This window comes from Coenobita brevimanus, chromosome 57, assembly GCF_032717465.1.
Source record: "Coenobita brevimanus isolate Jiangsu-jjx chromosome 57, ASM3271746v2, whole genome shotgun sequence".
NCBI lineage: Eukaryota > Metazoa > Arthropoda > Malacostraca > Decapoda > Coenobitidae > Coenobita > Coenobita brevimanus.
This window is the reverse complement of record NC_137010.1, coordinates 55,011,799-55,038,913: the sequence shown is the minus strand read 5'-3', so window position 1 is coordinate 55,038,913 and position 27,115 is coordinate 55,011,799. Positions and strand designations below refer to the sequence as shown.

The 27,115-nt window shown below is 41.9% G+C and overlaps 1 protein-coding gene across 1 annotated transcript; it reads right to left on the bottom strand.

Annotated features, from left to right (window-relative positions):
* Positions 1-259: 259 nt before the first annotated feature.
* LOC145402019 (sulfotransferase 1A1-like) lies at positions 260-27,115 on the bottom strand. Its single transcript, XM_080274118.1, has 5 exons — positions 26,982-27,115; positions 20,542-20,725; positions 19,857-20,048; positions 1,185-1,471; positions 260-464 (listed from the first exon to the last, which is right to left on the bottom strand). The coding sequence occupies exons 1-5, from the start codon at positions 27,113-27,115 to the stop codon at positions 260-262; spliced, it is 1,002 nt and encodes a 333-aa protein (XP_080130244.1).

Genomic DNA, 27,115 nt, shown 5'->3' with positions numbered 1-27,115 from the left:
AGTATCTACAATGTAGTAGTATCTAATTCTTATATCTATCTCTCTAGAATTCTCAGCTATCATCCATCGCCAAATTATCTGCAGTCTAGGAATATGTAGATGCTAATTATCCGCAGTCTGGGAGTATCTAAGTTTACTATATCTCTAAAATTCCCAGCAAAGTATCTGGAAATGTAGAAGTATCTAATTCTTATATCTATATCTCTAGACTTCACTATCGCCCACCGCCAAGGTAGCCGCAGTCTTGGAGTATCCGCATCTACGCGTATCTGAATTTAACATCTATCTCTCTCGAATTCTCCGCAATCCACGCATCCATCTTGGCGTTGAGGTCCTTCGAGGCGACGGACCCCCACCCCCCCACCCGCCCGCCATTGTAGAAGCTCTTGCCGTGGGTCAGGTCCAGGATCGGCAGCGTCCTCTCCCTCGACATCATCTTCGTATAAGACGCGTGTTCTGCCACGCTGAGGGAGGGGAGGAAACATTATTATTATTATTATTATTATTATTATTATTACTATTACTACTACTACTACTGTTACTGCTGCTGCTACTACTACTACTACCACTACTACTACTACTAGTACTACTGCTACTACTACCACCACCACCACCACCACCACTGCTATTACTACTACTACTACTATTATTATAATTATAATTATTATTATTATTTTCATCATTGTGGTCATTGTCATTGTTGTCGTCATCATTGTCATTATTATTATTATTATTATTGTTATTATTATTATTATTATTATTATTATTATTACCATCTTAAAATGAGTGAAGAAAATACTAGAAACTTTGATTCATACAAACATCTATCTGTATATCTATCACTTTATCTATCGTATTTGTATATCTATTTGTTTTATGTATCTATGTCTGCCTTAAGTATACAAAAGCATGTCTATCATTTCATCTCTTTATCTATCAAATTTATCTATCCATCTATCTCAGGCATACATAAACACCTGTCTATCTATTTGTCCATCTATCCTATTTATCTATCAGTCTAACCTGGACATACATAAACATCTATCTATCTATCTATCTATCCTAGGCATACATAAACATCTATCTGTCTGTGTCTATCTATCTGTCCGTCTATCCTAGGCCGATGAGTGTACTGTGCTATGAAGCCTCAAAAACCCAGGATGACTCAGCTCCCTTGCCCTGACCTCTCCAGCTGCTCTTGGGTCAGGGCGAGGCCAAGGAAGCGATTCAGTCTGACCAATTCCTTCATCGGGTCAGCCTTCAGGTCCTCGTAGAAGACAAAACACAGGTTCGGGTGGTTCCGGAGCCGCCACGCCTGTTGTACGTGGTGCCAGTACGACCCGGGGAACAGTTCGCCCTCCATGAACAGTTCCGCATAGGTCTCCAGGTCGCATGAGAACCTACCCAATGCAGAGTAGAAGTTGTAGCTTGAGACACAGAGGTCCTTGGGGTTCCTGGCCATGTATATGACCTGCAAACACATAAGAGATGCGCCTTAATCTCTTGTGGACAGCTTACTTTCCCTGCAATAACAGCTGCGCGTACCTGGTCATGTTATCGGAAAACCTACACGGTGCTGAGAAGAAGTTGTAGCTTGAGACACAGAGGTCCTTGGGGTTCCTGGCCACGTATATGACCTGCAGACACATAAAAGATGCGCCTTAAATCTCTTCAGCCTTGAGGGCAGCCTACCTTCCCTGCAATAACAGCTGCGCCTGCCTAGTCGGGTCATTGGAGAACCTACACGCTGCTGAGAAGAAGTTGTAACTTGAGATTAAGAGGTCCTTGGGGTTCCTGGCAGTGTATAGTACAGTTACCTCCACTTCTAACGAGTACAGTGGGTGGTGTGTTTGGTAAAATGTGGCACCAGTGTGTTTGTTTACATCGTAGTAATAGTAAGTGCATGGGCAGACCCGGCAGAGCTTCCCCTCCGTTACAGTATCTAGGACCCATAAAAACAATGTTCTGCCAGGTCATACTCTGTCTGCAAATACAAGTGTTTGTCACGTATGTATAGTGGAAGGTAAAGAGAAAAACAAATAGCAATGCCATTGGATCCCATTGTTTCTCTGACAGATGACTGTGAGGCGAGGTGGAACGGAGGGGAGGGGAACAGGTAGTGGGGAACATGTATCGAAACTTTGTCGTGTTTCGTTTAGAATGATGAAGGGTGTGATTACACAGATGTTCTGAGGTGATCTGTAACTCAGTAGGCTGTAACGAGTATCGAATGAATTTTGGAGTCTTCATGTTCGTCATACAATGTGGTGAACAACTGTAATTCAGCTGATGTTAGAAGGTGTGATGTCCGGTGTCTCGAAACGTGGTTCACCTGAGTTTACAGAGTGTGCGACTCAAATGCTGCAACATTTTTGTGGCTTAACCAGGGCGGTCATAAATCGTTCATGATTATGCATGTGACACAGCAGTCATGGCATGTTGTGCATCATCCAGTCTGTTTTATTGTGAGGAAAAACAATCATTATATTTTCAAACCATGGTATAAGTAGATGTCCCGTTGCATAGGATTATAGCTACTGTGAGTGCTGGACAGCTACTGGCTTGTTGTGCGAAAAATGTTGTGCGGTCATCATACAGATGGATGACGCGGAGGTAGTGAGATACTGTATTTACATCATGAATGCATATCATGTATTATAACTGAAATAACGGTGTTATGGATGGTCAGTCCGCAAACGATCTCGCTTTCTTCGAGGTGCTGTTCCATTGGTCTAGATAGTTGTGACACAACATCCACAAACATTGATCATCGTTTATAATACTCTCTTTAAAACATTCATACATTAATTTTCATACAAATATCACACATTCAGGCCGTCCTTAGCTCCAGACACATTATACTATTTAATCGTGTGTCTACACTCACACACTGTTCATCCAGAGGGAGCAATACTTCCTTTACTATACATGTCTGTCCATTTTCTGCCATTATAACACAAGGTTTTAGTGTGTGGCCACGGCCACACAAAATATATCGGTGGCGTGGTGTTGCTGGGAGAGTGTAAGATTGCGTAGTCTACGTGTGTTTGTACAGGGAGTCTGGTAATACACTTCACCGACTTATTCACAATTATGCCAAGATAGCAGCCAAAGTCGCGGTTTTGATGACTATACTAAGTGACGACTGAACATGCACTCACCTCCCAGCAGTTTGAATGAAATCCTGTTTTCAACCAATAGAAACATTAAATAATACAGTGAACAACCCAGTTTTATATGTAAAGTTAGGAGTGTTCTATACACAGTGTCATCACACAGGCTTATACAGTATAAAACAGCCAAGGATGAGCTGAGCATACGGTAGGATAAAGGTTGAGTGCTGCTGGAGCGTCCAAGTAAACGTAAGCAACATTGGTACACCAGCACCTGGATGGTAAAACCCAACCACTGCGTTTTAGGCAAAATACCCCCGGGTTCTGAAGCTGCCCCACGTCATCCAGTAGATTTACACAAGGTCATTGATAAGGCTGCAGTCTCGTCGTAGTGATGTGATGTGATAAGGAAGTCAATATCAGGTCTCATTACCCCATATACGAGGAAAAGTCTGTATTTTGAAAGAGAGAGAGAGAGAGAGAGAGAGAGAGAGAGAGAGAGAGAGAGAGAGAAGGTCTCTCTCTCTCCAGACGCATTATACTGTTTAATCGTGTGTCTACACACACACTGTTCACCCAGAGGGAGCAATATTTCCCTTACCAACACCACACACATATGTTGGTGATGACCCTACTCCCGCCTGCCCACCTCCTCACTCCCTCCTACTCAACAACGGTCCACTTCCACACACACCTTACCACCAAGCAGGGTGGTCATGGCCTCCCACCCTCTCTATTCCTGCAACATTTCCTTCCTCTTCTAATACCTCGTCCCACTTACGAACCTCTCCTCAAGTCCCGCCTGACCTACCAAATATTCTGTTTCATTTCTAACTGCCTTGAGAATATCGTTTTGAGTGTTCAGCACCATGGCACACGGCATCACAGATATCGGTAATATCAAACTCTATTGTCAAACATGAGGTTATTATGAATCTCGTATGATGGTTCCACACAAGTATACCATAACAACGTTTCGCTTACCATCTACAATCACCACCACCACAGTGCCCGGTACACATTACACGTCATGATATTTTAAGTTCTGCTTCTTTTTGTCCTACGATTGAAAATACTATGTGTGTCCACTGTCTGTCATGAAATTGCTAGGACAGATTCGGGCCAGTATTCACTGTTGCAGAGAGAAGGACCACCCTATCCTTCCCTGGGTCTATTATATCGTATTGTAGCAAGTTGTAATGACACCATGAACGCACCCGTCTGTCTGTCTGTCTGTCTGTCTCACACACACACACACACACAACATTTCCGTTGACACACACACAGAGGCAGTCATCGGCGTTCCGTACCGAACCTACACGGCTAGTGGCATTACCTAAATTAGTATCTTTGTATAAGTCAAGCTCTGTACCAGGTTAGACTAAATGATTTTTCATTATTAAATGAAAAAAAAATAATAAGAAGATTAAACAAGACTTGTTCACACAGAAAAGAGAACCAAGACGAAAAAATTCGCTCAGTCAGCTGAGGTTTGTTTACAGCAGCACGGGGAATGTAAGTACATACTCTAACTTTTAGTATTGCAAAATAGATACATACTTTAGTAAAGCAAATTTGGAAAAGAAAAGGGATAAAGGTAGAGAGCAAAATGATGATTTCTACCAAGAACTGGTTGAAGTGGAGACTCACAACAGACTGGTTGAACGTGTACACAAACCAGAAATGGCTTTCAAAAATGAAATTGATGAAATAAAGAAGCAGATGCACTTGCAAAACGAAGAAATAGAAAAACTAGGAAGGGAGGCCAACAAGAAAGACACAACCATCAGTGAACTAACAGTGGAATTGAGTACACTTAGGAAGAAAATGAGTGAAATGGCAAGTACACTAGTCAATCACGAGAGTGTTATGGAAGAGTTCAAAAATGACACAGAGACAATTAGGCAAGTAAGCAGTCTACAGGAGATCTGGAAGGTAAGAAAAGAGTAAGATGCTAAGACAGGAAGAAGGAAGGAGTAAGAGACAAAGAAGATGGATAAAGAAAAGGGAGACAGTACGGAGGAAGGGTGGAGACCAGGGAGACGAAAAGGATAAGGGCAGAGGAACCGAGAAGCAAATGAGAGAGAGACTCGAGGAGAAGAGGAGGAAGGGTAGGAAAACAGGAGCAAAGAAGACTGGCAGGAGGAGTGTAGTAAGGCATGGAGGTAAGGATGTAGTGAAGGGAAAGTGTACAAGGACTGGAAGGAGAAGGGAGTGTAGAAAAAAGGGAAGACAGCAGGATAATAACTGGGGTTTTAGGGGAGGAGGAGGGTGAAGGAGGCTAGAAGGTCAAGAAAACAGGAGGAAAGGAGGATGGCAGGAAAACAGGACAGGACGTAGGATATAAGGAAAACATGTAGGACTGTACGAGACAAGGAAAAAAGAATGGAAGAGAAGAACACACAAAAAGACAGTAGGAGGATGCTAGGAAGACAGGAGAGAGGCTGTACAAGACAAGGAACTTAGAGGTATTTTGGGCACACTGTTATGCTTACTAATGTTTGAGAAGTGAATGGAGATTAGTAGGATATATGTGAAGATAATCTTGGTGTATTATGTGATGATTTATTGTGAGAGGTACACAGAAGATGGTTGCCTTGGTAATTTTTCTATTCTGATCACATTTTGACCACATGAATAATTTACTGACATTAATTATACTTATTAATGTTAGAAAAGGTAATGGAGAGACCTAGAATATAAGTATACTAAGGCATTTTTGAATTTTAGGTTGATGAGTTAGTGGTAGGTGGTGGCGACCATCATCCAATCACTTGATGTAGTGCTGCCTACTTCTTCCTTAGCCTTTATCATTCTTTTTCTGTGCCTGCCCTCCTCTCTTCCTATTTCTCCCATCTTTCCTGTCACTACTTAATGCTTTTTTTTTCGTTACAGGTGGCTGTACATTGAGTTACAAGCCAAATGGTTTCCTGCAAGCCAAGAAACCATTTACAACACTGCACCGCCGGATTAAGGGGGGGACCCAAGGGGCCGGGCCCTGGGCCACCCACCAAGAGGGGGCCTCCCACCAGAGCAACTTGTGTTCATTTCATTTCGTGTTTATGCATTACATATTACAGCATTGGATGAATAGTCCCCGTTCAGTATTTCCTAACTAAAAGTGTTCTATTTATATATTACGATTTAGGTTACCAGTCTGTGGTGCATGCCATTGGGGGAGTTGGAAAGGGGGCCTCCCTTCCAAGCGGGCCCCGGGCCTCCCACATGCTTAATCCAGCCGTGCAACACTGGATGGTAACCATATAACCAACCAAACGTGCTCCCTACGTGTCAAGTGGGTTGGTGGAGGGTTAGTGCCCCTCCCTATAAAACAAATAACTCAGAGTCAAATGGCCACCCCGTACGGGATTATGGCGTCTGGCAATAGATAGATAGAAGCAGTCTGATAGACCAAAGCAGTGATATTGAGGAGAAGATAAAACAGGTGAAAGAAGCTGTGCAAAGCTACAAAAATGATGTGGAAACCACGTATGCTGAAATGGTGAAAGTAAAGAAAGCTTAGAAACAAGGGTGGAGGAAAAAAGCATTAAACAGGAAGTGAAAAGGATAATCCAAAACAATCCAAAGTTAGAGATTCAGTAGATATAAACAAATCTATAGTAATCACTGGTATAGAAGAGGAAGAAGTAAAAAACAAGATCACAAGAGACAAAAAGGAGATGGCAAATGTAATGAGCTTACTGAAAGAAGTATCAGAGGAAATCTGTAGTAAAGACATAGAGGAACACAAAAGGTTAGGGAAATACGAGAAAAGCAAGACAAGACCTCTAAAGGTGACTTTCCAGAGTGTAAACACTGTGGAAGAGATACTAAAAAATGCAAAGAATCTTATGGAAAAAGAGGAGTTCAAAAATGTATGGATAAAAAGATGCCTAACACAAGAGGAACTGGAATTACTGAAAGAGAAAAGGGAGGAAGCAATTTTTTTTTTTTACAAAGTAATAGGATTGCAGGTACGAAAGTGGTACACAAACAGGATGGAAGAAAAAGGAGGAAGGTAGTAGAACCATGTCAGGACAAGTATATAAACAAGATGATAAAGTTGATGTACTCAAATGTGGATGGAATGGTATCTAAATTACTAGAGATGAATGATTACGTCAGAGAAAATGAACCACAAATAATATGCCTAACTGAAACAAAATTAACACCAAGGATATCCAATGAGATACTAAACTTAGAGGAATACAGTATATGGAGAAGAGACAGAAATTTAAAAAAAGGAGGAGGAATTATAATATTAACTAAGAAAAATCTAAAAGTCAATGAAATAAAACTAGATATACCATCACAAGTAGAACTGATTGCAGTAGAGATCAACACATCTGAAGGTAAAGTAATTGTAGCCAATTTATACATGCCACCCAGATCAAACACATGGGAAAGAGATGAATATGAGGACCTGGCAGAGAGTACAATTCAGAGCATAAGATCATTACTACATAAAATGGAAGAGAAATCGGAAAGAATTATACTAACTGGAGATTTGAATACAAATATAAATTGGAATACTCTGGATATAATTAGCCAAGAAAGCTGTTGGGACCAAAAGCTACTGGATCTCGTGCAAGAGTTTTTCCTAACGCAACACGTGAGGGAAACCACCAGAAAAAGAGGACTCGATGTATCTTCAGTGCTAGATCTAATATTTACTAGGCAAGAAAATGATATTGACAGTTTAATATATCACCATCCACTCGGCAAAAGCGATCATGCAGTACTAAATTACAACTTCAGGATAGCATATGCCATAGTAAACAGCAATGACAGTTACAAAAAGAGCCTAAACTATAAAAAGGGAAATTATCAAGACCTAAAGAAGTATTTCTTAGAAGTTGATTGGGAAAATGAGCTTAGAGGACAAGATTTAAATGCTGTATATAAAATTTTTTGTAAATTTTATGAAATAGGAGTCCAGAAGTACATCCCACAGCTCAAAGATTCAGATAAGAAAATACAGAAATGGTTCAATACAGAATGTAAAAAATCAAAAGAAAGAAGAGATTTGTTGTGGAATAGATACAGAAGACATAATAGTGAAATGGCGTATAATAATTACAAACAGGCAAGAAACGATTATACAAGAATAAGGAGGGAAGCCCAAAAACAGTTTGAGGAGGATATAATACATAAAAGTAGTGATCAACCAAAGCTGTATTACAGCTACATCAGAAGCAAAACCAAAGTAAAAGATATAATACAATCCATTACGGACGAGGGAATCACTTATACACAAGAGAAAGATATTTGTGAAGCAGTAAATAAGAATTTCCAATTAGTTTTTACAAAAGAAAAAAATTTTGAGAGGGACTATGTGGAACATGCATGTCCACACATACTACCAGATATACAAATAGCAGAAAAAGTAATACAGGAGGAATTAAGTAAATTAGACAGAGGAAAAGCAAGTGGTCCTGATGAAATTTTATGTTGGGTACTTCGAGAATGTGCAAAGGAGTTAAGTAAACCATTATTTTTAATTTTCAAGAAATCCTTGAGTCTAGGTAAACTACCTGATATTTGGAAAAAAGCAAATATTGTCCCCTTATTCAAGAAAGGAAATAGACAAAATCCACTCAACTACCGACCAGTATCACTGACCAGTGTTGTAAGCAAGGTATCAGAAAAGCTTATAAGAAAAAGCTTGGGTAAATCATCTAGAAGAACACAGTATGATAACAGAAAGACAGTTTGGTTTCAGAAAAGGAAAATCATGTGTTACTAATCTGTTGAGCTACTATGACAGAGTAACAAACACAATACAGGAAAGGGAAGGATGGGTGGACAGTATCTATTTAGATTTCAAGAAAGCTTTTGACACAGTACCACACTGTACCATCAAGGAGGAATTCGAGGCCAACTGTTTTGTTGGATGCAAGATTTTCTCATAAAAAGGGAAATGAGAACAGTACTAAGAGGAAACTACTCATCATGGAAAGAAGTAACTAGTGGAGTACCACAGGGTTCAGTGCTGGCACCAATCATGTTTTTAGTGTGTATAAATGATATAAACAGTAACACTGGAAATGAGAGCTATCTGAATATGTTTGCAGATGATGCAAAAATACAAAGGAGAATTACTAACACAGACTCTTGTAAAGAGCTACAAGAAGAATAAAATAAACTTCATAAATGGAGTAATACATGGCAAATGGAATTCAATGTGGACAAGTGTCATGTAATCAAGTTTGGTAAAAGTGGAAAAAGACCTGATTGGGATTATAAGTTAGGAAATAAAACCCTATACACATCAGAAAGAGAGAAGGACCTAGGTTTGATTATCAATAACAGACTATCTCCGGCTGACCACATCAGCGAGAAGGTACGGAACATGTATACACTGCTTGCAAATATGAGAATAGCATTCACATACATAAATGAAGACATGCTAAGAAGGATAATAACATCACTCATTAGACCAACCCTGGAATATGCATCAGTAGTCTGGAGTCCTCATCTCAAAAAACACATAGACAAGATTAAAAAAGTTCAAAGGGCCGCTACAAGATGGATACCAAGCTTAAGGGACCTAAGCTACGAAGAAAGACTAAATAAACTGAATCTACCAACACTACAGGAGAGAAGGAAAAGAGGTGACATGATAATGCTATATAAGTGCATATCAGGGAAGGAGAAAATAGACATAAATGATTACTTAACATATGGAGAAGCATCAGCAAGAGGACACTGCAAAAAACTGCATAAGAAGAGAGGTGATAAAGACGTAAGGAAATTCAGTTTCCCAAACAGAGCAATTGATCAATGGAATGCACTACCGAATGAAATAGTGTGTGCCAAAACAATTCACAAATTTAAGGATATGTACGATAAATATGGTTTAAGACACGGGACAGTACGAGCTTGACTCATTCCTGTAAAGATACAATTAGGTAAGAACACACACACACACACACACACACACAAAATTAGGCCCTTCCTCGTATAGTGGGTAACGGGAGCTGATACTGACTTCCTAATCATATCGCATCACTAAGACGAGATTGCAGCCTTATCAATGACCTTGTTTAATCAATGACCTTGTGTACTGGATGACGTGGGGCAGCCTCAGAACCCGGGGGTGTTTTGCCAAAAACGCAGCGGTTGGGTTTTACCATCCAGGTGCTGGTGTACCAATGTTGCTTACGTTTACTTGGACGCTGCAGCAGCACTCAACCTTTATCCTACCGTATGCTCAGCTCATCCTTGGTTGTTTTATACTGTATCAGCCTGTGTGATGACACTGTGTATAGAACACTCCTAACTTTACATATAACATTGGGTTGTTCACTGTATTATTTAATGTTTCTATTGGTTGAAAACAGGATTTCATTCAAACTGCTGGGAGGTGAGTGCATGTTCAGTCGCCACTTAGTATAGTCATCAAAACCGCGACTTTGGCTGCTATCTTGGCATGAGTGTAAGGCGGTGAAGTGTATTACCAGACTCCCTGTACAAACACACGTAGACTACGCAATCTTACACTCTCCCAGCAACACCACGCCACCGATATATTTTCTGTGGCCGTGGCCACACACTAAAACCTTGTGTTATAATGGCAGAAAACGGACAGACATGTATAGTAAAGGAAATATTGCTCCCTCTGGATGAACGGTGTGTGAGTGTAGACACACGATTAAATAGCATAATGTGTCTGGACGGCCTGAATGTGTGATATTTGTATGAAAATCAATGTATGAATGTTTTAAAGAGAATATTATAAACGATGTTCAATGTTTGTGGATGTTGTGTCACAACTATCTAGACCAATGGAACAGCACCTCGAAGAAAGCGACATCGTTTGCGGACTGAACATCCATAACACCGTTATTTCAGTTATAATACATGATATGCATTCATGATGTAAATACAGTATCTCACTACCTCCGCATCATCCATCTGTATGATGACCGCACAACATTTTTCGCACAACAAGCCAGTAGCTGTCCAGCACTCACAGTAGTTATAATCCTATGCAACAGGACATCTACTTATACCATGGTTTGAAAATATAATGATTGTTTTTCCTCACAATAAAACAGACTGGATGTTGCACAACATGCCATGACTGCTGTGTCACATGCATAATCATGAACGATTTATGGCCGCCCTGGTTAAGCCACAAAAATGTTGCAGCATTTGAGTCGCACGCTCCGTAAACTCAGGTGAACCACGTTTCGAGACACCGGACATCACACCTAACATCAGCTGAGGGAGGGACTTTGATGGATGGTCGTGAGGAGCGTAGACGTGTTCTCTGTTGCGCTCTTCTCTAGTTTTCAGGGCTGCCTCACCGGCATTAGCTTTTTTTTTTTCACCCTTCTGGTGACACTTAGGATAGCTAGTAATAATTTTCCTCCCTACCCTTTGCTAGAGATATAGTAAGTGTCTATATCTTTTTACTAAGATTACCTTTGCTTACTCGCCCACGGAGGGTCCCCCCCACTGATCGCTCTGGGGTGTGAATTAACACGGTCGGGCCTCCCTGGAGTGGTTTGAGAGGGCAATCTTAGCCATAGGTGTGTGGTCCCCGGTTGTTTGTCCCTTGTTCGTTTTTCCTCCTCCTTCCCACTTCCCCCGTTAGGGGGAAGTGGTCACTATGGCGGACGCCACTGCTGCCTCCCCCCCCTTCAGGGGGGGAGGTAGTCCTGACCGACCCCCAACTGTCTCACGGACGGACTACCCCCAGACTGAACGGCCCCGGACACGCCCTTTGCTAGACATTAATGTAAAAAATGCGAGTTTTGTTTTGTTGCATGCGGTTGGTTCTACTCCCCTGTCCATCCTCAATCCCTTCATTATCAAGAAGGTGATTGATGGATGTGCAGGAGAGGTAGAACAGGTCAAAAAACTTGCTAGCGGAGATCTCCTAGTAAAGACTGCAAATTCGTCCCAGGTTAAGGATTTGATGAAGATGAGCAAATTCCATTGCTATGATGTTGTGCCGTCGATCCCTCACTCCATGAATTCCTGCAAGGGAGTCATCACTTGCAGGGACCTCATGGCCATGGAAGAGGACGACATCGTACGTGAACTTGCTCATGAAGATGTAATTGAAGCCCGTTTCATCACGAGATTTTTCGAGGGCAGGAGGACGAAAACGGCAACGGTTATATTGACTTTCGGTAAAGTGACTCTCCCAACCCATATCAAAGTGGGGTATGAAATTGTTAACGTAAGGACATACATCCCCAACCCACTTCGTTGTTTACGATGTCAGTTATATGGACACCATGAAAAGTCTTGTCGGGCTTCTCAATCAGTCTGTGGCAAGTGCACAACGCAAGGTCATGATGCTGACCATTGCACATCAGAGGGTGTCAGCTGCTTTCACTGCAAGGGTGCTCACTTCACTTCCTCAAGGGATTGTCCCAAGTGGAAGGAGGAGAAAGAGGTCTGTGCGGTGAAGGCGACTGAGGGTGTCTCTTTCTACGAAGCAAGGAAAAAGGTGAAGGAGTTGCATGCAACTCCCACACCGAATAGGTCCTATGCTTCGGCAGTGATGTCCCGCCCTGTGATGTGCACTGTGGAGACGCAGACTGATCTCGTGCTTGTTAAGTCACTCACTCTACCTCCACCTCCACCTCTAAACCTCCTGTAAGATCCAACTCTCTAACTGACCTCCCCAAAGCTTCATCATACTCACAGGCCGCTGCTGCTTCTCAGTCAGTCAAGCCTAAATCGAAGCCTGACAAGACTGTAAAACATAACTTCACCACCCTTTCAAAGCCACGTCCTCATGTCCTCCCTGCTCCTAGCCCAGCGAGGGAGAGGAAGAATAGCTCTTCCTCGGTGGAATCTGGGAGCCTTGTTATTGACCAAAATATGGAGGTTTCCGTCAGCAAGCACCGGGAAAGGTCCCCCGGTAGCCACTCGCCTGGTCGCGGGGGGCATAAAAAAACTAAACACACTGGCCCCCCTCGTAAATCTTAAACCGCCGCATTCACTATACTACAGTGGAATTGTAGAGGTATTGGGAATAAGTTACAAAATATAGCAATCTTGCTTTCTATACACAGGCCAGACGTTGTTTGTTTACAGGAGACGCGCCTGGAGGATCGTCCTGATCCTCCACAGTTCAAACACTACCACTCGTATAGAAGATATGAAGGTCACGGAGTTGCCATTTACACACACAAATCACACCCACAAACGGAAGTGATTCTAAATTCTACTCTGGAAGCTGTCGCGTGCAGAGTAAAATTTAATAACACGTATCTGTCTATTTGCTCTCTGTACTGTCCTCCACATGGCCCCATTGATAGTGATGCTTTAAATTCACTAGTGGAACATCTGCCTGGAAATAAGTTAGTGTTGGGCGATTTTAACGCCCATCACTATCAATGGGGTAGCTTGAGGATTGATGGTCGTGGGGAGCAAGTAGCCGACCTAATACTACATTCCAACCTCTGTCTTCTGAACGATGGTAGAGCGACTCGTGTAGATGATCGTACTGGTAACTTTTCGGCCATTGACTTATCTTTGGCCTCCCCTGGTATACATCAAGATCTCTCATGGGACCCTTACGACGACTCCTTGGGAAGTGATCATTTACCCATCTGTCTTTCTTATACACGCGACATCATTTCGGACCCTTCACCTCCAAAATTTAACTATAAGAAAGCAGATTGGGGATCCTTCTCAAGGATCGCCAATTTAGATATATCTGGGGAGACCATAGATGTTAAGGTCGAAAATATAACTACTTCCATATTACACGCAGCTGAGGCTGCTATTCCCAAGACTTCTACAGTTCATGCGAAGCATAGAGCACATTGGTGGACGCCGGATTGCCGACAAGCTTTAAGAAAACGCAATAGGAGATACAGGATTTTTGAGTCAGCCCACTGAGGAAAATTTTATTGCATACAGACAGGCACGGGCTGAGGCAAGGAGAATAATAAGAAGGGCTAAACGTGACTCCTGGCGGTCCTTTGTGTCCACGGTGACTCGTACAACACCATTACATAAAGTCTGGTCTACTATAAGATTATTAAATAATAAACGCCCATACTTCCCTGTCACAACCTTGCAGGTGAATAACACCACCTATGACGAGCCCGTGTACGTTGCTAACATCCTTGCCAGGAGTTTTTCTCATGTAACTCAGCCAATTATGACCCGCGTTTCCAACATCATAAACGCACGGCTGAGCTACAGATATTAGACTTTGCCACAGAAGACGTAGACTCCCCGTACAACCAAGAGTTTACACTAGATGAACTGCTCCTTGCCCTTAAATCCTGTAAAGACACCAGCCCTGGATCAGACACCATCACGTACGGTATGATCCAGCATCTTAATCAGGACAACCTGATTAAGATGTTAGCATTGTACAATGAGATTTGGGCGTCTCGAACGTTCCCAAACTCATTGCACTTTGCGCACGTCATACCGATACCCAAAGAGGCTGGTCGTCTAATGAATCCCACTTCATTTCGTCCTATTGTGTTGACTTCTTGTCTATGTAAGGTCATGGAACGTATGGTTAACAATAGGCTTCTTTTTGTTTTTAGAGTCGAAGAATTTGTTAAATGATCAACAATGTGGCTTCCGTAAATACAGACGTTCACTAGATCATTTAATCCCGGGCTGCCGTGCTGGGAGTGGTAGCTCGCTCCTGTAACCCTAGCGGGGCTATATAGTCCAATACAGGGCTTAGCTCGGGGGAACTCCATTTCTCCCATTTTAGATCATTTAATGAATTTGGAGCATTGTATTGCAGATGCATTTGCCAATAAAGAATTCATGATAGGGGTGTTCTTGGACATCCATAAAGCCTATGACATGACCTGGCGACACGGTATACTAATGAAGCTCTATGCTTATGGTTTAAGAGGAAATTTGCCTGTTTTTATTTCAAATTTCTTAAGGGACAGAACTTTCTCTGTCAAATTGCCCCGTAACGTAACATCGGATATATTTATCCAGGAAAACGGGGTGCCACAGGGAAGTGTGCTTAGTCCTACTTTATTTAGTATTATGATCAATGATATTCTGTCATCAGCTCCCATCCCGAGGAATCTTAAATACTCGCTCTACGCTGACGATTGTGCAATATGGCACTCTTCCTGTAATGCACAATTTTCGGCTGGGCGGATTCAAGCAGCCCTTGACTCCGTCCACCAATGGGCCTTGCAGTGGGGATTTAAGTTTTCCGTACGTAAGTGTGCCGCTGTAGTCTTCACTAATCGTAACGTACCTAATTTGTGCTTAACTTTGGATAATCAGGCGGTACCTTTTCAAAATTCTGTAAAATTTTTAGGAATACATTTTGATCGAAGAATGAATGTTAAATTTCACGTTAATACTTTGCTTGCTCGTTGTGATAAACCGTTAAATGTCCTCAAGTACCTAGCGGGTACTACATGGGGTGCCGACAGAAAATCTTTATTAATGGTGTATAAGTCCCTTATTCGATCGAAGCTAGACTATGGCGCACAGGTGTATGGCTCGGCATCCGATGCCACGCTGAAAGGATTGGATGTGTTGCAGAATAAATGTTTGCGAATGTGTCTTGGAGCTGTCCGGTGTACCCGTGTAGCTCGTATGGAAGTGGAGGCGAATGTGCCTCCCCTCCGTATTCGCCGTGACCACCTGGCCTTGTCCTATGGCGTAAGGACATTTAGAAAAAGTAATATCGGCAATGTGGCCTGTACCCCCCTGCGTCAATACCACCACCTTCTGCGGGGGGTGCGTCGGCCACTTGCCGTTCGCCTCCACTTACTGACTCAGGAGCTTGGTGTGGACCCCAGTGACTGTGACAAGTTGGTGTTAAAAAATATAGCGCCTTGGGAGCCACCTGCCTTTACTGTTGATGTTACATGGCTTCCAGCACCAAAGGCCAAGGCGCCGGAGGCGGAGGTCCACCACTTGTTTCGTAACATCATCATTCGTCACTTGGGGTCCCACCACTTGTACACCGACGGCTCCAAGTCGAGTGAATGTGTGGGTGCAAGTGTGTGGTCGACTGAATGTGCCCTCAGGTATCGGTTGCCGACTCATACATCTGTGTTTACCTCAGAACTTTTTGCCATTGACAAAGCCATAGACTATGCTCTCAATTCTAGGCATGATTCATTTGTCATATTTTCAGATTCAAAATCAGCCCTTCAGGCAATTGCATCTTGTACTACGGACTCTCACGAGATCCAGGGCCGCATCGTTAATAAGTTGCATTCATGCAACAAGTCATTCACGCTGATCTGGGTGCCTGGTCATTGTCGTATCTACGGTAATAAGCAGGCTGACTTACTTGCAAAGTCGGCTGTAGAGCTCGAGGAGACTTGGGACGTTCCTCGTGATCTACGGTCGAGTCTCTCTCTCGGAAAGAAATCAATAAATCTTCTGTGGCAAGGTCAGTGGACCAGACTAAATATTCCAACCTGTAAGCCGTACCTGGGCGACTGGGATACCGCCAACCGCCCCAGTCGCCTGGAAGAAAAAGTGTTGGCACGATTACGGTTTAATGCCACCGTTGTAACACACATGAAACCATATATGGAAAGACTCTTCCCACCGCACTGTGACATCTGTGATGCGGTGTTATCTATCAGTCATATCATCCTGCGCTGTCGGCGATTTATTCGTGAACGTGCTTCACTTATAAATTACTGCGGTGCAGCAGACGTCCCCTTCACCCTTTCCACCATCCTGGGTGATGGGGACATTGTTATGACTGATAAATTGATGGCTTTCTTGAGAGAGACCGGACTGATCAGAGTGATGTGACTTTTTTACTGTGGTTATGGTTTTTATCAACGGTCAATATGTATATATTGTAATATTAATTAGGGTTGACAGTTGACATATTTGAAATAGTTCCTCCTCCCACTGATCTATTTCTAATATAGATGTCCCTTACATTAAACCCCGTTCCTCGACTAACAGTCACCAGCTGATGAGTGCAAGTGTGCAATATAGGAAGGTATTGGGCACTTGCAGTCGATGGTGGTCTGCTGGCCGAGGTTCTTCACTTTTTGTACAAATTATGTAATTACATTATACCATCTTGCTTAAGTTATTCTAATTAGGGCCGACAGCTGACGTATATGGAAATGTTCCTGACTCGTCTGGTTCTCTTTCATATATTGATGTCCCCTATATTAGGTTGTGCCTCGACTGACAGTCACCAGGTGATGAGTGCAGGTATGTAATGTAGAAAGGCATTACATATCTGCAGTCGATGGTGTTCTGTTAGCCGAGGTATTTTTACCATTAGTGTAGGTCTAGCTATTTGTCTCTGTAGGATTTAGTATAGGTTAGCGATTTGTCTGTTAGGTGATTAGTTTTATTGTCTTTACATTAGGTATTTTAGTTTATAAGTAATATAAGGTTAAAAAAATTAAAAAAAAGAAAAATAAAATTACAAAAAAATAATAAAATTAAAATTATTATATATATATGTACGTGTGCATGAAAGTGTGTATGTTCATATGCATGGATGTGTGTATGTATGTATGTATGTATGTATATATATGTTCATATATATATGTATATATGTGTAAATATATATACATGTATATAATTTGCCTTAATGACCAGGGGCTCCGGCCTCAATGGTCGATAGGCAAAAAAAAAAAAAAAAAAAAAAAAAAAAAAAAATCAGCTGAATTACAGTTGTTCACCACATTGTATGACGAACATGAAGACTCCAAAATTCATTCGATACTCGTTATAGCATACGGAGTTACAGATCACCTCAGAACATCTGTGTAATCACACCCTTCATCATTCTAAACGAAACACGACAAAGTTTCGATACATGCTCCCCCACTACCTGTTCCCCTCCCCTCCGTTCCACCTCGCCTCACAGTCATCTGTCAGAGAAACAATGGGATCCAATGGCATTGCTATTTGTTTTTCTCTTTACCTTCCACTATACATACGTGACAAACACTTGTATTTGCAGACAGAGTATGACCTGGAAGAACATTGTTTTTATGGGTCCTAGATACTGTAACGGAGGGGAAGCTCTGCCGGGTCTGCCCATGCACTTACTATTACTACGATGTAAACAAACACAATGGTGCCACATTTTACCAAACACACCACCCGCTGTACTCGTTAGAAGTGGAGGTAACTGTACCTGAAAGTATACAAAAGGTGTACAGTTATCTCCTTAACCTGAGGAACAATGCATTCTCCCTCCATGAACAGTTCTGTGTATGTGGTCAGGTTGCCGAAGAACTTCCCCATTGCTGAGAAGATTAGAGATTGAGACACAGGTACCTCTGGGGCTTCTAGCGACAAACATTGCCCAAAAATACACACAAAATAGGTTGATAAATCTTTTCAACCCAAGAAACAGCTCAATTCTGTTCCCTGGACGCTCTGCATGCATTGTCAAATCACTGGAGAATCTATACGGTGCTGAGAAGAGGCTGTAGCTTGTGATACAGAGATCCTTGGGGTTCCCGGCTATATATATGACCTGCAAATACATGAGAAATACGTCTTAATATCTTCAGCCTTGAGGACATCTATTTGCCTTCCCTGAACAACTCCGTATACATGGAAAGGTTGTCGAAGGACCTACCCATCACAGAGAAGAGGTTGTGGCTGGAGATGCGGAGGTCCTTAGGGTTCCTGGCCATGTTTACTGCCTGAGAAGATACAAGGGGTGTTTATTTATATGTACAGCTCTAGAAATACAGTACTTGTTCCACCATCACCTCTGCATACGTGGTCAGATCGCCAGGGAACCTACCCATCGCTGAGTTGTAACTTGAGACAGAGGTCCTTGGGGTTCCAGGCTATGTATACCACCTGAAAACATACATGAAGTGTATATTAGTTTCTTTAACCTAATGAACAATGCATTCACCTGCCATGAACATTGCCGTGCATGTGGCTAGGGCTCCGGAGAGCCTACCTATCACAGCGAAAAAGTTGTACCTTGAGACACAGAGGTCCCGCTCCGTTCCTATATCTCAAGTCTCAGTGTATATGCTTCGTTTTTATATATCAGTGCTCAGTATCTGCTTTGGTCCTGTATTTCAGTGCTCAGTATATGTTTCGTTTCTATATCTCAACGCACAGTATATGCTTCGTTCCTATATCTCAACGCTCACTATATGCTTCGTTCCAATATTTCAGAGTGCTGCCTCGAACCACCTTAATTGCATGTGTAGAGGAGGCTGGGGTTGGAGCATCGCGCGTGAAGGAGAGGGTGGCAAACACAGACACGTAATTAATATTTTGAACTAAATTATGGAGCTCCCAACGGTGTTTCGAGGTTTCATAACTGCTTCGTTCCTATATTTCAAGGACATAATAACTGCTTCGTTCCTATATTTCAGAGTCCATAATAACTGCTTCGTTCCTATATTTCAAGGACATAATAACTGCTTCGTTCCTATATTTCAAGGACATAATAACTGCTTCGTTCCTATATTTCAAGGACATAATAACTGCTTCGTTCCTATATTTCAAGGACTAAATCATCTATCTACCTATTTCCAGACGCCTTAATCATGTAAGGGGTGGCCACAAACAAATCGCCTCCACGTCGCCCTGTCCCCCGCCATTTCATTGCCCTGCTCCCAGCTCACAACCCTCCCCTCTCTCACATACCTCTCCACTCCATCCCTCCATCTCATCCTTGGCCTACCCCTCCCTCTCCCCCCTCCACCTCACTCACATACACTCTCCTTGTCAGTCTCCAACTCTCAATCTCATATTAACTGCTTCCCTCTTTTACTTCAAGGTACAGCTTTGACTCACCTTGCACGTGTCGAGGAGGCTGGGGTCAAAGAGTATGAAGGGCATATTGGCATACATGACCCGCGATGACCCCTGGTGGGCAGTAGCGAGCCGGATGACCAGCCCTTCGTCCAGCCCAGCGTCTCCACACTCCTCCCGCAGCCGCCTCAGCCACTCCCGGTACACCACGCCGCTGTTCTCTTCCTCCATGTCCTGAGGTAGGTGAATGCTGAGCTGTACTCTCTCTCCATCTTGAATGCTGATTAACACCAGAATATGATGCTAGTCACGAAAAAGTGCTATACTCTTTTCACTCTAACTGTTAGTCTACATTAGTTACTGTTAATCTACTGTTAGTCTACATTAGTTACTGTTAGTCTACCGTTAGTCTACATTAGTTACTGTTAATCTGCTGTTAGTCTACCATTAGTTACTGTTAATCTACTCTTAGTGTGCGGCCATACTTGCTCGAAACTTGTGATCGACGAGACGAAGCACCGGATGAGAGCGGCGGCAGTACCAGAGTTTGAACGAGGATCGGGTCCCGGAGCCTCGTTTCCTCTCGTCGATCACATTTTTGGAGTGTTTTTCTCTTGGAAGGAACAGTTTGCGGGCTCGTGGCCTTTGGTTCCTTCTTCCTATCATTAAAAAAAAAAGGAAGATGTGTGGCAGTAACTTAATCCACCACCGCCATTCACCCACGTACGATAGTGAGTGAGTAGGTGCGACTGTACAGTAGTTCTTGGTCGGCGAGGTGTAGCTGATTTAAATTTTTAAACCCCCAAACGATTTCACGCATCCATGTCGATCCTGACTTCGGGAACGAGGCTATCAACACATCATCATTACGAAACTCAAAATTGTAGAGCGTGGCGGCCATTTGTGCATATCTGGAAGTGAAAGAAAAAAAATGTGGAAATGAGTTACTTGAGAGGAGCATTCGGAGTGACATGGAGGGACAGGTTCACGAATGAAGAAGTGAAGGAACGTTGTGGGGTGGATGTGGATGTGGTTGAGAAGACTGGGAGAAATACACTGAGGTGGTTTGGACATGTGGAGAGAATGGAGAATGAAAAACTGACTAAGAGGGTGTATGTAGGTGAGGTGGAGGGAGGGAGAGGGAGGGGTAGTCCGAGGATGAGGTGGAGGGATGGAGTTAAGAGGTATATGAGGGAGGGGGGAGTGAGTTAGGGGAAGGCAGTCAAATGGTGGGTGACAGAGCGACTTGGAGGCGTTTTGTCTGCGGCCACCCTTTGCGGGATTAGGGTGTCCGGCTATAGATAGACAGAGAAAAAATGTATAAATAAATCTTGTTGTTGTTGTTGTGGTTCTGTTTTGTGTGTGTGTGTGTGTGTGTGTGTGTGTAATTCACCGGGTCGGTCATTATCACTTGATGGTCGTGATCGTCAGCTTTTTACCCTCTCGGAAGGGAGCTGAGAGCTCATATAGTCCGATCTAAGGGCAAGGCTGTGACCTTCACACACACACACACACACACACACACACACACATCCCCTTGCTCCAGGGGGACAGTAACCACCCACTTCATCAGTGAAACTTTTCGTAACCTGAGCGAGGCGCGAACTCCCGTCCACCAGTGTGTGTGTGTGTGTGTGTGTGTGTGTGTGTGTGTGTGTGTGTGTGTGTGTGTGTGTCCAGAAGTCGAATTGGTGTAGCTTGGTGTGTGTGTGTGTGTGTGTGTGTCCAGAAGTCGAATTAGTGTAGCTTGGTGGCCTGGTGTGTGTGTGTGTGTGTGTGTGTGTGTGTGTGTGTGTGTGTGTGTGTGTGTGTGTGTGTTCTTACCTAATTGTTCTTACCTAATCGTATCTTTACAGGAATGAGTCAAGCTCGTACTGTCCCGTGTCTTAAACCATATTTATCGTACATATCCTTAAATTTGCGAATTGTTTTGGCACACACTATTTCATTCGGTAGTGCATTCCATTGATCAATTGCTCTGTTTGGGAAACTGAATTTCCTTACGTCTTTATCACCTCTCTTCTTATGCAGTTTTTTGCAGTGTCCTCTTGCTGATGCTTCTCCATATGTTAAGTAATCATTTATGTCTATTTTCCCCTTTCCTGATATGCACTTATATAGCATTATCATGTCACCTCTTTTCCTTCTCTCCTGTAGTGTTGGTAGATTCAGTTTATTTAGTCTTTCTTCGTAGCTTAGGTCCCTTAAGCTTGGTATCCATCTTGTAGCGGCCCTTTGAACTTTTTCAATCTTGTCTATATGCTTTTTGAGATGAGGACTCCAGACTATTGATGCATATTCCAGGGTTGGTATAATGAATGATGTTATTATCCTTCTTAGCATGTCTTCATTTATGTATGTGAATGCTATTCTCATATTTGCAAGCAGTGTATACATGTTCCGTACCTTCTCGCTGATGTGGTCAGCCGGAGATAGTCTGTTATTGATAATCACACCTAGGTCTTTCTCTCTTTCTGATGTGTATAGGGTTTTATTTCCTAACTTATAATCCCAATCAGGTCGTTTTCCACTTTTACCAAACTTGATTACATGACACTTGTCCACATTGAATTCCATTTGCCATGTACTACTCCATTCATGAAGTTTATTTAATTCTTCTTGTAGCTCCCTACAAGAGTCTGTGCTAGTAATTCTCCTTTGTATTTTTGCATCATCTGCAAACATATTCAGATAGCTCTCATTTCCAGTGTTACTGTTTATATCATTTATGTACACTAAAAACATGATTGGTGCCAGCACCGAACCCTGTGGTACTCCACTAGTCACTTCTTTCCATGATGAGTAGTTTCCTCTTAGTACTGTTCTCATTTCTCTTTTTATGAGAAAGTCTTGCATCCAACAAAACAGTTTGCCTCGAATTCCTCCTTGATGGTACAGCTTCCATAAAAGTCTTTGGTGTGGTACTGTGTCAAAAGCTTTCTTGAAATCTAAATAGATACTGTCCACCCATCCTTCCCTTTCCTGTACTGTGTTTGTTACTCTGTCATAGTAGCTCAACAGATTAGTAACACATGATTTTCCTTTTCTGAAACCAAACTTTCTTTCTGTTATCATACTGTGTTCTTCTAGATGATTTACCCAAGCTTTTCTTATAAGTTTTTCTAATACCTTGCTTACAACACTGGTCAGTGATACTGGTCGGTAGTTGAGAGGATTTTGTCTATTTCCTTTCTTGAATAAGGGGACTATATTTGCTTTTTTTTCCAAATATCAGGTAGTTTCCCTTGACTCAAGGATTTCTTGAAAATTAAAAATAATGGTTTACTTAACTCCTTTGCACATTCTCGTAACACCCAACATGAAATTTCATCAGGACCACTTGCTTTTCCTCTGTCTAATCTACTTAACTCCTCCTGTATTACTTTTTCTGCTATTTGTATATCTGGTAGAATGTGTGGACATGCGTGTTCCACATAGTCCCTCTCAAAATTTTTTTCTTCTGTAAAAACTAATTGGAAATTCTTATTTAGTGCTTCACAAATATCTTTCTCTTGTGTATAAGTGATTCCCTCGTCCGTAATGGATTGTATTATATCTTTTACTTTGGTTTTGCTTCTGATGTAGCTGTAAAACAGCTTTGGTTGATCACTACTTTTATTTATTATATCCTTCTCAAACTGTTTTTGGGCTTCCCTCCTTATTCTTGTATAGTCGTTTCTTGCCTGTTTGTAATTATTATACGCCCTTTCACTATTGTGTCTTCTGTATCTATTCCACAACAAATCTCTTCTTTCTTTTGATTTTTTACATTCTGTATTGAACCATTTCTGTATTTTCTTATCTGCTTCTTTGTGCTGTGGGATGTACTTCTGGACTCCTATTTCATAAAATTCACAAAATTTTTTATATACAGCATTTAAATCTTGTCCTCTAAGCTCATTTTCCCAATCAACTTCTAAGAAATACTTCTTTAGGTCTTGATAATTTCCCTTTTTATAGTTTAGGCTCTTTTTGTAACTCATTGCTGTTTACTATGTCATATGCTATCCTGAAGTTATAATTTAGTACTGCATGATCGCTTTTGCCGAGTGGAGGGTGATATATTAAACTGTCAATGTCATTTTCTTGCCTAGTAAATATTAGATCTAGCACTGAAGGTACATCAAGTCCTCTTTTTCTAGTGGTTTCCCTCACATGTTGCGTTAAGAAAAACTCTTGTACTCGCGAGATCCAGGAGCTTTTGGTCCCAACAGCTTTCTTGGCTATTTATATCTAGAGTATTCCAATTTATATTTGTATTGAAGTCCCCAGTTAGTATAATTCTTTCCGATTTCTCTTCCATTTTATGTTGCAAGGATCTTATACTCTGAATTGTACTCTCTGCCAGGTCCTCATATTCGTCTCTTTCCCATGTGTTTGATCTGGGTGGCATATACAAATTGGCTACAATTACTTTACCTTCAGATGTGTCGATCTCTACTGCAATCAGTTCTACTTGTGATGGTATATCTAGGTTTATTTCCTTGACTTTTAGATTTTTCTTAGTTAATATTATAATTCCTCCTCCTTTTTTTAAATTTCTGTCTCCTCTCCATATATTGTATTCCTCTAAGTTTAGTATGTCATTGGATATCCTTGGTGTTAATTTTGTCTCAGTTGGGCATATTATTTGTGGTTCATTTTCTCTGACATAATCATTCATCTCTAGTAATTTAGATACCATTCCATCCACATTTGAGTACATCAACTTTATCATCTTGTTTATATACTTGTCATGACATGGTTCTACTAACTTCCTCCTTTTTCTCCATCCTGTTTGTGTACCACTTTCGTACCTGCAATCCTATTACTTTGTAAAAAAAATTTCTTCTTGTCCTCTTCTGATCTTCCCTCATTTTTTGTTTTTGCTTCCTCCCTTTTCTCTTTCAGTAATTCCAGTTCCTCTTGTGTTAGGCATCTTTTTATCCATACATTTTTGAACTCCTCTTTTTCCATAAGATTCTTTGCATTTTTTAGTATCTCTTCCACAGTGTTTACACTCTGGAAAGTCACCTTTAGAGGTCTTGTCTTGCTTTTCTCGTATTTCCCTAACCTTTTGTGTTCCTCTACGTCTTTACTATAGATTTCCTCTGATACTTCTTTTAGTAAGCTCATTACATTTGCCATCTCCTTTTTGTCTCTAGTGATCTTGTTTTTAATTTCTTCCTCTTCTATACCAGTGATTACTATTGATTTATTTATTTCTACTGAATCTCTGACTAACTTTGGACTGTTTTGGATTATTCTTTTCACTTCCTTTTTAATGTTTTTTTCCTCCACCCTTGTTTCTAAGTCTTTCTTTACTTTCACCATTTCAGCATACGTGGTTTCTACATCATTTTTGTAGCTTTGCACAGCTTCATTCACCTGTGTTATCTTCTCCTCAATATCACTGCTCTGGTCCATAAGACTGCTTGCTTGTCTAATTGTCTCTGTGTCATTTTTTAACTCTTCCATAACACTCTCGTGATTGACTACTGTACTTGCCATTTCACTCACTTTCTTCCTAAGCGTACTCAATTCCACTGTTAGTTCACTGATGGTTGTGTCTTTCTTATTGGCCTCCCTTCCCAGTTTTTCTATCTCTTCCTTTTGCAAGTGCATTTGCTTCTTTATTTCATCCATTTCATTTTTGAAAGCCATTTCTAGTTTGTGTACACGTTCAACCAGTCTGTTGTGGGTCTCTACTTCAACCAGTTCTTGGTAGAAATCATCATTTTGCTTTTTACTTTTATCCCTTTTCTTTTCCAAATTTGTTTTACTGAAGTATGTATCCATTTTGTAAAACTAAATGAACAGAGTGTGTACTTACAGAGTATGTACACTTTCCCCGTGTTGCTGTAGTATAAACAAACCCAGCTGACTCAACGCATCGTGGTTCTTTGTTGTTGAACCAGTCTTATTTAAACTTATTTCTTTACCTTTTAATAATGAAAAATCATTTAGTCTAACCTGGTACAGAGCTTGACTCATTCAAAGATACTAATTTAGGTAATTGCCACTGGCCGTGTTGTTTTGGTACGGAACGCCGATGTCCGACGTCTGCATCTGATGACTCCCTGTGTGTGTGTGTGTGTGCGTGTCCAGAAGTCGAATTGGTGTAGCTTGGTGGCCTGGTGTGTGTGTGTGTGTGTGTGTGTGTGTGTGTGTGTGTCCAGAAGTCGAATTGGTGTAGCTTGGTGGCCTGGTGTGTGTGTGTGTGTGTGTGTGTGTCCAGAAGTCGAATTGGTGTAGCTTGGTGGCCTGGTGTGTGTGTGTGTGTGTGTGTGTGTGTTTTATGTGTCCGACTCTGGGCAAAGGCTTCAGGGCCTATTTTCTCGGGGGCAGTGGCCTCTCCCAAGGTCCAGTAGTTCTCCTACACCTCCACATGTCACCATTTCGGCGCTAACACCCACCGTTCATATTGAATACATACTAGGGCTGTCTCATACAGGACTGGTGTACTGGTATTAGTGGGGGTATTTTTACATGTCGGCGGGTCATCTGGTAAATCAGGAAAGTCTGCCTTTATGAAATTCAAATCCTTAAACTGTTCCTTGCCCCATCCGGAATTTGAACCTGGGTCCATTAGGACTGCAGGCCGCCTCTCTACCGATTCAGTTACCGCCTCCAGAAGTCGAATTGGTGGAGCGTGGTGACCAGTTTTGTATGTGTGTGTGTGAGTGTGTGTGTGTGTGTGTGTGTGTGTGTTGAGAGAGACCCTTGCTACAGCTCTTAGATTCGTGCTCTCTTAGGGTAACGAAGCTCCCTAACACCTCTTCCTTAGCGATTTATTTTTGGATATGGCTGGTTAATATCCTTTTATACGTTAAGTATGCAGAGTATGGCGATATTGGAAGGATTTATGTAACACAGAAGAGGACAGTAAGGTGTAATAAGCAAAAAACCCAATTTCACCCTTAAAACCCCCCAATTACACCCTTAAACCCCCAATTACACCCTTAAACCCCCAATTACACCCTTAAAACCCCCAATTACACCCTTAAAACCCCAATTTCACCCTTAAAACACCCAATTACACCCTTGAAACACCCAAATACACCCTTAAAACCTCAATTACACCCTTAAAACCCTCAATAACACCCTTAAAACCCCAATTACACCCTTAAAACCCCAATTACACCCTTATAACCCCCAATTACACCCTTAAATTTAAAGTATTCTCACCTGGCCGGCAGCAAAATATTTCCCGGGTTGACTCTAACGCACTCGACCAATTTCAAAATCCCGCGGGCCTTTCTGCGCTCCAGGTCCTCCTCCGTTCGCCCGGTGATGGTGAACGGAAGCTTGGAATCCGCCAT

What these genes read in the sequence shown, in the direction of transcription:
- LOC145402019 (XM_080274118.1), bottom strand. Translation starts at nt 27,115, where the DNA reads ATGGCGGATTCCAAGCTTCCGTTCACCATCACCGGGCGAACGGAGGAG. An exon ending in GCCTCCTCGACACGTGCAAG is followed by an intron (nt 1,472 to 19,856) that starts GTGAGTCAAAGC and finishes ATGTGTTTGCAG; the next exon opens with GTCATATACATGGCCAGGAA. An exon ending in ACCCAAGAGCAGCTGGAGAG is followed by an intron (nt 465 to 1,184) that starts GTCAGGGCAAGG and finishes CCCCTCCCTCAG; the next exon opens with CGTGGCAGAACACGCGTCTT.